Source organism: Arabidopsis lyrata (assembly GCF_000004255.2).
Source record: "Arabidopsis lyrata subsp. lyrata unplaced genomic scaffold ARALYscaffold_3, whole genome shotgun sequence".
Classification (NCBI taxonomy): domain Eukaryota; kingdom Viridiplantae; phylum Streptophyta; class Magnoliopsida; order Brassicales; family Brassicaceae; genus Arabidopsis; species Arabidopsis lyrata.
The window spans coordinates 12,266,084-12,279,700 of record NW_003302553.1 but is presented as its reverse complement, the minus strand read 5'-3'; the positions used below and the strand labels follow the sequence as shown (position 1 = coordinate 12,279,700).

At 37.5% G+C, this 13,617-nt stretch overlaps 1 protein-coding gene and 1 pseudogene across 1 annotated transcript; one reads left to right on the top strand and one right to left on the bottom strand.

Annotated features, from left to right (window-relative positions):
- Positions 1-3,362: 3,362 nt before the first annotated feature.
- Positions 3,363-5,769, bottom strand: LOC9319627. Its single transcript, XM_021030401.1, has one exon. It carries the CDS (start codon positions 5,612-5,614, stop codon positions 3,431-3,433), a length of 2,184 nt encoding a protein of 727 aa, XP_020886060.1. The 5' UTR covers positions 5,615-5,769; the 3' UTR covers positions 3,363-3,430.
- A 5,912-nt stretch (positions 5,770-11,681) lies between these two features.
- LOC110229698 lies at positions 11,682-12,966 on the top strand (annotated as a pseudogene).
- Positions 12,967-13,617: the final 651 nt, after the last annotated feature.

Below are 13,617 nucleotides of genomic sequence, written 5' to 3'. Positions count from 1 at the left end.
GAGTCATTCAATGTTTCCGTCAAGGAGACAAAGATCCAACAATTAAGATGATAAGTTAAACCATATTTTGTATACTAGTACTAAAGATCCAAGATAAGAAAATGAGGACAGTGTGAAATATTGATGTGTGTGATTTTTTTGCTTCAATCTTTTACCTTAAAAGATCACACGACTGCTGCAAGTGCACAACGATCACATGTAGTACTCAAGGATACGGATTCCACAGAGAAAGAAGATGTTTAATTGAATTCGTCAGAAAAAAGTAAAGCTAGGACGAATTAATAAAATGGGGTTTTGTTGTTGGTTTCATGATTGCAAAATAAAGTAAATAAGAAAGCTTGTAAAAACGTAAGTGCTACGAGTAAAATTACCTATAAAAGTTTTACCCTTAATATAGACCGAAAGTGCACAGACAATCTTTGCAAATCTTTTGCATGTTGTGTTAAGATTCTAAGTGATAATAAAATCAAATTTCTATTATTAATTATCCTATGGTTAAGTGATAATTCTATGACGGGGCTTCATGCCTCCATAAGTTTGGGCACTGCTCGTTTCGTATGAAAAAAAAACAATCACGCATTTTAGAACATAATCTAATAAATTCTACAAAACGAATAACTGCACGAGGCGTTATGTGGTTCGTTAAGAATTTTTTCCCTTTTTTTAGATAGATCCACCTCATCCAAACCATGGTTAGGCTAGACAAGATTATGGGCAATAGGAGAATACTGTAGATTCAGGCTAAGGCTATAAGAACAACCTAAAGGCGGAGAACAAATAGAAAACATAACAAAGACCACTACACTTAAAGCCAACAAATACATCTCTATGGAGATTCCCAACTGTCGACAAAATCGAAAGGTACCGATCAGTGGGATCATGCCTTACCGATCGGTAATATTCCATGATATGACTACTCACACATGACCAAGGTACACATATCTATGCGGATATAGAATGAAGGAGTATTTATAGGAGATGTGACGCAACCCTAATTTAGAGAAAAAGGTGGTTTAAACAAAAGCCCACCGATCGGTAGATAGGCCCAACCGATCGGTGGCCTAAGTGATTCTTCATTGGTCGGTGCAAATCTCTACCGAACGATACTCTTAATGGATCTTCTCTTCTTTTGCTGTATTTTGGCCCATCTAATCTTTAATATGCTCTCTTCTGCTTCGCATGTCCAAATTCCTAAAAAGACTTATTTACACCGAGAATGACTTGCTCCAAGATAAAAGACTCGATAAAATAGATAAAACAAAACTATAAAATGTGTTAAAAATATCACTTAACAATAAGTAAATCAATAAGAGACAAACGTTGGGCATTAAAGGGATCGCATGGGGTTCAATGATCTTTCTAACTAGGTAATACTAAGGTTAGGTTTGTTTATTTCCAAGTTTCAGACATACAAAACACTAATGATCGACTAACCCTAGGCTATAGGTGAAAGTCGGTTAAAATCCTTATACTCCGTTACTCAATTATCGCAGGCAAAGAGGCATATATCAAAGCAATAAGATCAAGTTCGATTCTAGTCCATAAAGCCCTATAACTCAACTTCTGCAGGTTATAACGCAATACACATTCGTAAGCTAGGTTTGAGTATACTAAACAACTTTTCGTGAGATTTAGACACTTGAGATCAAGAGTTAGTTCATGATGCTAACTAAAAGCATTAAGAGAAATCTTCACTAGAAAGAATACAATATAAATGATCAAACCAAACCCTAAATATCGCCACTTAAATGGTCGATCATGACCCCTATTTGATTAGCCCTTTAAACCTAACTAGAAAACTACTCTAGCATAGTTAAGGAACTCATCAAAGTTAGGTTTGATAAACTCATAAAAATAAGCTGAATAATAACTGATTAGGGTTTAGAGATTACTTCTTCAATAGTCGAATACAAGAGGTAAGACTTCACCTTAGTAGATCTTAGAGTAAACAAGAGAAAGAGAAAGGAATTGGTGTCTTCAAAGCTTCGGATCAAGGAGATGGTGGCTGAAGATTCAAGAGCGTCTTGAGAAGCACTTCTTCTGTAATACTTAAACGGCACACGCTTCTAGGGTTTTACAACAAGTATTTATAGGTTTTGGGGAGTAGAAGTCAGTTTAGGATTTTTTGGACAAAACTACATAGTTTCATTAATGTGAAGGGACGAGATGGATTAGACTGGGTGCATGGCTTCTAACCGTTCTCCACACAAGGTTCCATACCGGTCATGAACTTTTTGACCGGTCCCCACAGGGACTTCACCACCGGTCGCATGCCTTGCGATTAGTCTCGAACAGGGCTTCACTCAATCAGCTATAGACTTTATTTGGTAGACTGGATTGAGTTGATTCTTCCTCAACTGTAATCTTGACTCTTCTAGATTTCCATAGAGTCCAAGATCTCTGAATTTGTTTCTCGGGAAGGCCTCCAATGAACACCAAACTTCTGGAGCTTTGAATCTGTCCAGAAACGTGTTTTGCTCGCCTTTTGGAAAATTCTAGTGGAAACCACTTATACTTTAAACCTTCAAGGTTTTGAACTCTCACAATAAACCATTAGAGTGATAATTTTGTTATTTAAAACCTTCAAAGTGACATTTGTGTTCGCGTATCCACATAAATTCAAGAAAAAACTTCATTTCATTAACAAAAATATTTGTTTTTTGTTATAAATTATGATGTAGCTTTAATATGTAATTTTATTTTAATAAAAATTAATCATAATAAAATTTTCCATTTATCATAAATAATATATTTTAAAATTACGAAAAATTAAAAATTCAGTGTATTCAATATCTCTTCTTCGTATATTCAATCCTTTAGAAATTTCTCGCCAAGAACCTTGTTTATAGATTGAAGATGTGATATAGTTATTCAATCCTCTTCACTGTTTCTAGTTACAGTGATTTTTGCACCAGTGTCCCTGCCAATTCGTGGAATTGTCTTCTTATCATTCACAGAACTACGCTTACTTCAAGGACAAATGACAAATATCTTAATTTTTCACTTAAATTGTACTTACTGCTAAATTAGGCTTAATATATCATCTTAATCTAGAACCTAAGTTTTTTTCATCATATTAAAACCTTCGTGAGTTTTTCTTCTTTAACCAATGATAATTGATTACTGACCTTAGTAGACTTTCTCGTTAGTTTTGTTGATTACTTGATTTGCAATTGAGAATTTAGCATACTTAAGTACTTCAGCATTATTACTTAGCTTGATCTTTTTGCTTAATGTTTCGAATATTACTTAGCCTGATGCTGACTCTGTTGATGCTCTTACCGTTTGAAACATCTTGAATACGTTTCCAATTAATATTCTGCATATATATGGCCCAACACATATACTAAAATAAGTAAATGTAATTGAAATTTCATTTTATTCAAAGATTCAACCAAATGTTACAATGCTCACAAAATCTCTTAAGTTTTCAATCAATTACAACAAGCGACTTATACTCATCTCTAGATATAGCAGCCTTCATGATCGTAATGGGATCAATCTCTCCATCGTGATCCAAGAACATTTTTAACAAATTCTTGGAAAACCCACTTACCAAAGCCACTCCTTTCTTGTTTCCAAGCACAGGCGTTGACCTCGAATCCCTCAGGTTCCAAAACACTATCTGCGGCACAGCTTCTCCGTACCCTTTCTCTTTGTACTTGCTCACAATCACCTCATAATCTGTATCCCATCCATTACTCGGAGGCGGTCTTCCCCATCCATTATACGGAGTCGACGCTTGATCAAACTCCATGTCACTGAACACAAACACCCTCTTGATCATCTCTTCTGGCTTCAGCTTCCCTTCTACGGCCACTTTAAGAATCAAATCAAACACTTTCTGAAAATCAGTGTTCATATCCCATTCCATATTCTCCACGAAACTTGTTTTTGATCTCAAATCGTCTCCTTTCACCAAATGCAATTCAGGGTTTTTGCTGAATGTTATAAGCTTTCCTTTCCATGGCTCTTCTGATAACTCAGAGACTAGCAAACCAAGTGCGACTGAAACCTCCATTGGCTCACCTTCCATAGACCCCGAAACGTCACAGATAGCCATGCAGTTGGTCAAAGAACCTTTCTTTTTAAGATCATCAACCATTCGTTTCCATTGCAGCTCAGCGACTTGTCCACCGTCTCCGCCGTCTAATTCTCTGATTATCTCGTGAGGTAACACAGCACCGGCGGCTATCTTCGTTTTCCCCATCCTCGCATCTTTAAGATATTGCTGAAACCTCTCTGCGTCACGGTACAAGAAAATTTCTTTGTACGACTTCATCGCCACTGATGCAACACGGTTGTAAGGGAGAGATCGCCAAGCTCTAGCTCCCATGTATACTTCAGGGAGTTGCAGAGTCTTCCGGAGGGGAACAAGAACTTGTTTCCTTAGCCGATCACGAACTCTGTACGCATAGTGAGCATCTTCCACGCCTTCGTATTCCGGGAATGATTCTTGGGGAAAGATCTTCCTAGCAATGCTCTCGCAGAGCAGAGTTGCTTTGTCGAACGAAGAATCAAGGGATGGACACCATTTAGCCGCTAGAGAGATTTTATTTGGTTGGCCGGATGTCAAAAACTCAAGGTCTCTCCTTAGTTGATTTGCGAATAGATCAGAGACACGTTCGTGGAGAAACCTATAGTTTGGATCGTTAGAATACCTTGTAGATGCGGCCTTCCCCAATGAAACCTTCTTTTGCTTGCGCTTCAAGCTTGCTCTGGCTTTCTCCTCTTGGTTCTTCCTCTCCGCGTTCGCTACCCTCAGCTCCCTTGTGGCTGCCGGCCTTTTTAGACCACGACGAACCATTCCGCGACCCCTTCCACGACCACGACCAAAACCACGGCCAACACCACGACCGCCTCTCGAGAATTTGGATCTTCTACGAAGAATTGCTGCGGCTATTGTCTTGTACCATTCCGATTTCTGGATACTGCGGATTTCAGATCCTTGTAGAATCCGGTAAAGAATCTCTTGAAAATCTTTAAAATAGCCAAACTTGGAGATGGACTCGAGGTTACAAGCTAGGGTTTTCGGATGGCGACTATGGAGCCACAACGCCGCCGTGTAAAACCCTTCCTTGTCAGATTTTCCAGTGCCACGGACTCCTCGAAGGTTACAGATAAGCTTGAGAGTGGTTAAAGAATCATGGTCCCAAGCCTCCTTTAGCCGCTGCTCCAGAGATTTCTTGGGCGTGGAAGGAACAACGTGAAAGAAGAAGTCGAGACAGGGGTTGCCTGAGGAGAGGTACGTGGCGGATCTATTCTCGGTGTAGCCCATCGCAGGTGAAGATATGTTTAAATCTACTTTTCGCCGTCTAACAGGTCTAACCGGTCTAACAGGTCTAACCGGTCTAACAGGCCGAACCGGCCTAACAGGTCGAACCGGTCTAACAGGATTGACGTTGACTTTAGTTGATTTCTTGACGTTTGAGACCTTTGGGACGCTGGGACGACAAGTGTTGATGTTTTTGAGGAGAGCGGCGAGGTACGTGGGGGGTCTTTCCTCGGTCTGTCCCATCGGAGGTGAAGTATTGACTGGATTGCTGGGACCAGAAGCTGTGAGGGGAGCGTTGGAGTCTTGGATCTCGTGTGGACCAGGGAACTGAGAAGCCATGGTTATTTAAAAATATAAAAAGCACAAGAGACGGTCGAAAATGAAGAACACAAATCTATCGAGAGAAGGAAGAGTGTTGAAAATTGGAATTGAGAATCAAGGAGCGATATTGAATCAAGGAACGATGCACCTAATATTTATACAATTACACATGCACCGACTAACCTAGCTAAGGTTTCCTAAAGTTGTTACAAAATAATAAGGTAATTTCTATTTAACAAATATACGAAAATGTCGGAGATAATATGTAAAAACTTGATTCAGTACGTAGCTTGGGGATCAAGTTTGTTTTTTTTTTTTTTTTTTTTTTTTTTTTTTTTTTTTTGTGTCGGCAAACGGATTTTCATTAACTGGCCCAAATGGGCTTGCATAAGAAGGTACAACTTCAGGACAAAAGCCCACTAATTGCAAACAAAAAAGATGGAACAATATAAGAGCATTAGCAATGGGACAAGTGGGAGGATGTGTGTTATGAATTTTTAATAGTTTAAATGTATTTAAGATACTTTTTAAAAAACCAATAAAAATGACCTTCAATAAATGCTCGTGAGAGATCATTGGTGGCAGAGGCTCGTGGGTCCCAGTTGCAAAGCATGTGAGAGAGCTAATTTGGGCATTTCGCGACAGCTGTCCTCCCACACCCGAGTGTAATTCTACACGCGGGTACCAACTTTTTCATTATTTTCTGTTTTTTTATTACTCACACCCTCCTAAAACTTATCCCACTGCGTATGGTCTAACGACACGTGTGTGCAACATGGAGACTGCAGCGTAGGTCTACGTTTCAACGCAAGCACCTTCACAGCTTCATCGACACGACGCAATCCTCTTCGACTGAGAAATATTCCCGTTAACAACGACACCCAAGCCTCTATTGCGACGATTGCTGAACGTGTGGGACAAATCATTGAATTTCCTTTTGAAGAAGAACAAGCTCAAAGTCGGGATTTTGTACGATTTCGGGTTCTTCTAGATGTCTCCAAAGGGTTAAAAAATTTCAAGGAAGTTCAAACTCCGAATGGCTCTGTAGTTAAGATTGGAATTGATTATGAAAGGATCCGTAAACACTGTTTGCAGTGTCAGAGGTTAACTCATGATAAATCAAAATGTCTTTTCATACCTTCACCGGCCTTGTCTGCTACTTTGGAGAAGAATTATGCTCCCACTGCACCCTATACTACAAATACAGAGGTTGAATCTTTAAATCCAATTAGCTCTACTCAGCATCACCAATCTCCAAAATTGATGATTGATGCTATCAAAGCCAATAATCCTCAAACATTTGTACTAGCACAAGTGAACTCACTTTCAGACCTACCATCAGGTACTTTTGAATCTGGATTACCTTTAGTGTTCTCTTCTGGTTGTTTTGATGCAAGTTCTTCTGGTTCACATTTAGAGAGTCTATCTCATGGAAAAAAATAGGATCTTGGGTTAGAAAATCAAAAGAGAAAAAGGTTTATGTTAAAAAAGGAAGTTTAGGAGATTCTGTGTCTCCTTCTGAAGATAGTTTAAAAAGGAAAGGTGTAGATAAAGGAAAAGGGGTTGTCAAGTATTTCAAAACAGACAAAGATACGGTGGTTCCTAGCGAACCATCGCAGGATCACTAGGCATGTTAAGTTGGAATCCTTGGACAATTCGGCACCTAAAGGAAATGAGAAAGATTCATTTTCCTGATCCCTTATTCCTCATGGAGACGAAGAATTCAGAAGACTTTCTTTTAAAAGTTTTTGGCTGGTTAGGTTATGATCACTTTAGAACTGTGGAACCTGATGGACTAAGTGGAGGTCTAGCAATATTTTGGAAAAATATTCTAGACATTGAAATACTTTTTGCTGACAAGAATCTAATAGATTTAAAGATTTCAAATGCTTCCAAGATTTGGTTTGTTTCATGTGTTTATGGAAAGGATCCAGTAGCTCATCTTAGACCCTTAGTATGGGAGAGGATTTCTAGGATTGGTATTTTGAGGAAGGAGGCTTGGTGTATGATAGGCGACTTCAATGAAATTTTATCCAATTATGAAAAATTGGGTGGTCCTCTTCGTGTTGATAGTTCTTTTCAATCTTTTAAGAAATTTTTGGCGATTTGTGACATGTATGAACTAGGCAGTTCTGGTAATGGATTTACATGGGGTGGCATAAGGAATAAACAATGGATTCAGTGTAAACTAGATCGTTGTTTTGGAAATCCGGCTTGGTTTTCTATGTTTCCAACTGCTCATCAATGGTTTTTAGAGAAACTAGGTTCAGATCATTAACCTGTTCTGGTGGAATTTACAGGAGATAAAGAATTTTTTAGAAGTCAGTTCAGGTTTGATAAAAGATGGGCTGAGGATCCATCTTTTTTGAGAATGCTAACACAGGCTTGGAATAAGGATTCTGCAGGAACTTCTTCTGATTTTCTTCTCAAAGCTGAACAATGTAAAAAGGCAATTCAGGTGTGGAAAAAGAATTGCTAGTCAAACTCTGATTGGAAAATTAGAAGATTAAGGGAGGCTTTAAGATTGCAAGATGAATCTCCTAACCCTTGTTTTCCTCGTATCAGACAACTAAAGTGTGAATTAGCTGTAGCTTTTAAGGAGGAATAAATCTTTTGGAGACAGAAGAGTCGAGAGAAATGGATGCATGATGGAGATAAAAACACAGAATTTTTTCATGCCTCAGTGAATTCTACTAGATCCAAAAACAATTTGCAGTGTCTTGTTGATGATTATGGAGAAGATCATTTTTCAGATAAAGAAAAAGGAGAGGTAGCAATTCAGTTCTTCAGTCAGCTTTTTAAATCATCCAACCTGTTAGAAGCTTCTGATTTACTTGCAAATTTTCAACCAAGAGTTTCCTCTGAGATTAATGCAGATTTATCCAAATTTCCAAGTATTGATGAGATTAGAGCTGCTACTTTTTCCATCAACAGTGATAGTGCTCCAGGTCCAGATGGACTAACGGGTTTCTTCTTTAAGAAGTATTGGGAGATTATAAAGTATCTAGTCATTTCTGAAGTCCAAAGCTTTTTCAAGACTGGTATTCTTCCTAAGGAGTGGAATCACACGAATCTGTGTTTGATCCCTAAAATTCAAGCATCTACTAAGATGACTGATCTTAGACCAATTAGTCTCTGCTCTGTGCTCTATAAAATAGTGTCCAAAATTCTGGTCAACAGACTGAAACGACATCTTCCTAGGCTTATTTCACCAACTCAGGCAGCCTTTGTTTCAGAGAGGATGATTTCTGATAATATCTTGATTGCTCATGAAGCCATTCATAGTCTACACTCCCACCAGAATTTTTCCAAATCATCCATGTTACTTAAAACAGATATGTCAAAAGCCTATGATAGGTTAGAATGGACCTTTTTAAAAGGAATTCTTCAAGCAATGGGTTTCTCTCCTATTTGGATTACTTGGATAATGGGGTGTGTAACTTCAGTGTCTTATTCAGTATTGATTAATGATCAACCTTATGGCTTCATCATAGCTGAAAGAGGTATAAGACAAGGAGATCCACTTTCTCCTTTTCTCTTTGTAATAGGCACTGAAGCTTTGATCCACTTGTTTAAACAAGCTGAAGAGAATGGTACCATTTCAGGTATAAAATATCACTCATCTGGTCCTGCTATTAATCACTTACTCTTTGCAGATGATAGTTTATTCCTGTGTCAAGCAACAAAAGATCAATGTGATGCAGTTCTTCTTTGTCTTGATAAATATGAAAAAATGTCTGGCATGCAGATCAACAAGAAGAAATCTGCTATAACTTTTGGTTCCAAAGTTTCTGAAGATATCAAAGCTTGGGTTAAAAATGCAACATGAATTTTTTTGGAGGGTAATACAGGAAAATATCTGGGTTTACCATAATGCCTTAGTGGATCAAAACAACAGCTTTTAGGGTTCATCAAGGAGAGCCTACAATCAAAGTTAACAGGTTGGTATGTGAAGACTCTCTCTCAAGGAAGAAAAGAAGTTTTACTGAAATCAGTTGTCATGGCATTACCTGTGTATGCCATGATGTGTTTTAAACTTCCTAAAAGCACTATTAAGAGCTTGACAAGTGCTATGATGGAATATTGGTGGAGTAATTCTCAATCTCAACATAAAATTCATTGGATCAGTCATGATAAGATGACATTACCAAAATCTGCGGGTGGTTTTGGTTTCAGGGATTTGGAGTTATTTAATCAAGCTTTTCTAGAAAAACAAGCATGGAGATTATTACATGATCCTGACTGTTTGTTCTCACGGTTTTTCAGAAGCAGGTATTATAGAAAAACATCCTTCTTGCTTGCAAAATTGGGATCTCGCCCTTCTTATGGTTGGAGAAGTATCTTTTTTGGAAGAAATTTACTTACTAAAGGGCTCAAGAGTGTTATTGGTGATGGAAAGAATACATTAATCTGGATTGATAAGTGGATTTTTGATGAGTGTGCTAGACGTCCAGTTGGTATTCAATCTCTAATGAATATTAACCTCAAGGTGGCTTCTCTTATTGATTTGCAATCTGGCATGTGGAATGTTAGGATACTTAAAAATCTTTTTCATCATACTGATGTAGCTCGTATTCTCTCTACTCCACCCTTACTAGCAAGAAAAGATTCATTTATCTGGGCTTGGACTAGAAATGGTATATACTCTGTGAGGTCTGGCTATGAGATGATTTATAGACTGACAAACAAGGAGAAAGTCATAGAATCATATATGCATCTTGATCTGTTTGCAGTCTTAACAGATGTTTGGAAAATTAAAACAGCTCCAAAAATACAGGTTTTCATATGGAAAAGTCTCAAAGGAGCTCTTACAGTTTCTGCTAGGTTGGCTACAAGGGGAAATAAGAATTATGATGGGTGCCTTTTGTGTGGTGCAGAGGAGGAGACAATCAACCACATTCTCTTTCTTTGTCCATATGCTAGACAAGTTTGGGCTATCTCTAATATACCTTCTCCTCCTGGTGGTTTTGGATCTTCAGAAATGGAAAACTTCAAGTCTCTTATATCATTGCAAAAGAAGGCTAAGATTTTAATTGAGATTCGATCAGTTTTTCCTTGGATTGTTTGGCTCTTATGGAAAAATAGGAATAAATTGCTCTTTGATGGATCTCTTTTCCCTCTAGATTCTTTAATTCAAAAAGCTTATGAGGATTCTACATCTTGGTTTTCTGCTCAACAGACACTCCCTGAGATCTCTACTATTTTCTCAATTCAGGATTCTCATTGGTTTCCTCCATTGCGGAATGAAGTCAAATGCAACATAGGTTTTTCTTGGTCAAAAAAATATGCTATGTCTGGTGCTTCTTGGGTTGTCAGAGATACTATGGGCAATGTGTTACTCCATAGTAGGAGATCTTATTCTTAGGTTGCTTCAGTTTTTGAGGCAAAAATTAGGAGTTGGGAATGGGCACTTGAAAGTATGCTAAGCTTGAAATTTGAAAAAGTTCTTTTTGCTGCCTCTACTTTGGAAATTATTCAGGCACTTCATAAATCAAATGCACGGCCTTCACTTGTAAGTCATATTTCCCCTCTGCTACAATTCAGTCATAACATGAGTGACTGGGAGATCATTTTGGAAACTGTACCATTTCAATATTGGTGCCTCTAGGATAGTTAGAAGCGTTACTACTGATTACAGGATATCTTCATATGTGGCTCAGGGACCTCCTTCGTGGCTAAAGGAGATTTTTGACCAGGAAAAACATATGGCTGCATCTTTGTCTCATATGTCGTTGGTTACTGATATATTACAGAACTAACAGTTTTGAATTTTTTGAGTTACTGTATAGATAAGTCTTTAGTCAAAAGTAAAGCTTAATTTACTATATTTCAGACAGTCAAAAATCAGATTTTTTGGGTTTTTTAACGATGATTATCTCTAGTGATCATTGTTTTTCTTGGTTTGATAGCCTTCCCTTGTCTTATTGATTTTCTTTCCTTTTATTTTTACTTATCTCTTCTTGCCGCCATGCCTTTTTACCCTTCTATATATATTTCTTAAGCTTAGTTTTACACTTCTGTATCTTCTCCTTTGTTTCCTTTTCTTTCTCTTCTCCTTTTCTTTTCTAGTTTTCTTTTCCTTTTTCACTTAATGGCAGAAGAAATCTGGCAGAATTTGCAGTATATGGTTCTAGGTCGAGATGACCCTGAACTTTTTGTTCCACAAGCAGTGTATGCTAGTGTTGTTGCTAGCAACAGACTCAGTCTTATTGGGAGACCTCTTAATCTTCAAGCACAAAATCTTAGAAGGGTCCTCAGTGCTCTACCTCGCACTTGGGGTAGGGGCATGGCTGCAAGAGTTCATGGACGTATACTTGATGATCAGTGTGTTCAGTTTCGTTTTCGTTCTGAGTCTGACTTGGTTTCAGTGCTGCGGAGAGCTCCATGGTTGCATAATAACTGGTTTGTAGCACTTCAAAGGTGGGCAGATTTCCCAGGGCCTGATTTTCTCACCTTTATTGATCTATGGGTGCAGGTAAGGGAATTCCTCCCACTTATGTATCTGAGTTGTCTGTTAGTTTCATTGCTCATACCCTTGGACCTGTTCTTGAAGTAGACTTCAATGAAATAACCTCTACTCAGATAGCTTTTATCAGAGTTAAGGTGCACATAAATATTACAGATCGACTGAGGTTTTTTAGGAGAGTCAGGTTTGAATCCAGAGAAGGAGCAATGATAGGTTTTGAGTATGAAAGGCTTCGAAGGATCTGTACAAATTGCTGTCGAATCAATCATGATATCAGTCACTGTCCTTACTTAGTTCCTCAGGCTGCTCCAAATAATGAGGACAATGATGAAGAAGTTCTAGAGGTACCTGTCTGGGAAGAGGGAGCTGGATTTAACATTCCTACTCCCCCTCCTCATCTTGAGAACCAATCTTCAAGCTCAAGCTCAGATATATCATCCTACAGACCTATCTCTCAGCCTGCAAACCCGGCTTCTCCAAATTTGGATCTTAATCAGTTTGTGGAGGAACAACAACCTATCAGATTTTCTACTACAAGTTCTTCTTCGCGTAGTGGAGATAATGCTAAAGCCAGATATGAGATTGGTGAGAGTTCCAAAAGAAAAAAAGACAAACAAAATGATCTCAACTATGAAAGGAATACTCGCAGGTGAAGACAAGATCATGGAATCAGATTCTATCCGGTAGCGGGTCAGCCACCATAGATCTTCTCAAGCCTTGGTACTAAGAGTATAAAGTGCCCTTATACTCTGTAACTTCAACTTTTTGAGGGCATGATGTGTTTTGTTTACTCAAAAATAAAGAAGCACTATGTTTCAGGTTGGTGTTTGATGCTGGATAACTTTCTGGAAGTTACGTTTCTTTTAGTAGTTTTAGCACTGTGGTAGCTACAATGAGGAGCCAGAAGCTGTCATAACATACGCATAAGAAGGAAGCTTTGAAATCAGAAGTGATTAATGATGCTTGTTTCTTCTGGTTTGATTGGGACTGTTATTATGTTTAGCTTTTTAAAAAATGCTGCCTTGTTTGTATCTTCTACTTAACGTTTGAATATGTTCATAGTGTCCTTTATCTTTCTTGTTTGTAAAGTCTCAGTTAAACCTTGTACTGCCTCTCCAAAATGGGTTCCCATTGATGGATGAAGCCTATGTTTAATATATATATCAGACCTTCTGGAAAAAAAAAAGACTAAAAGATGAAATAAAATATATCATTATAATATTTATAAATTAATATATTAAAAATTAAATTAATATTTTATTAATTTTATGTTTTTTTTTCACCGATAATAGTAAATAGTTATTAACATAAACTAGATTATGAACCCCGCGATGTCGCAGGAGAACTCATTTTCAACAAATATATTTTATTATGTTTAGGTATTAAATTATTCTAGTAATATATTCAAATATTTAAATTATTACATAAAATTAACTATGTTTTTAAAGTTATATCGTAAATATTTTCCAAAGATGTTAAAACAATTTATGAATAAAAATGTAAAAAGGAAGAATTATGATTAAAAACACATTTGAAACATTTTTTTATGAATGTA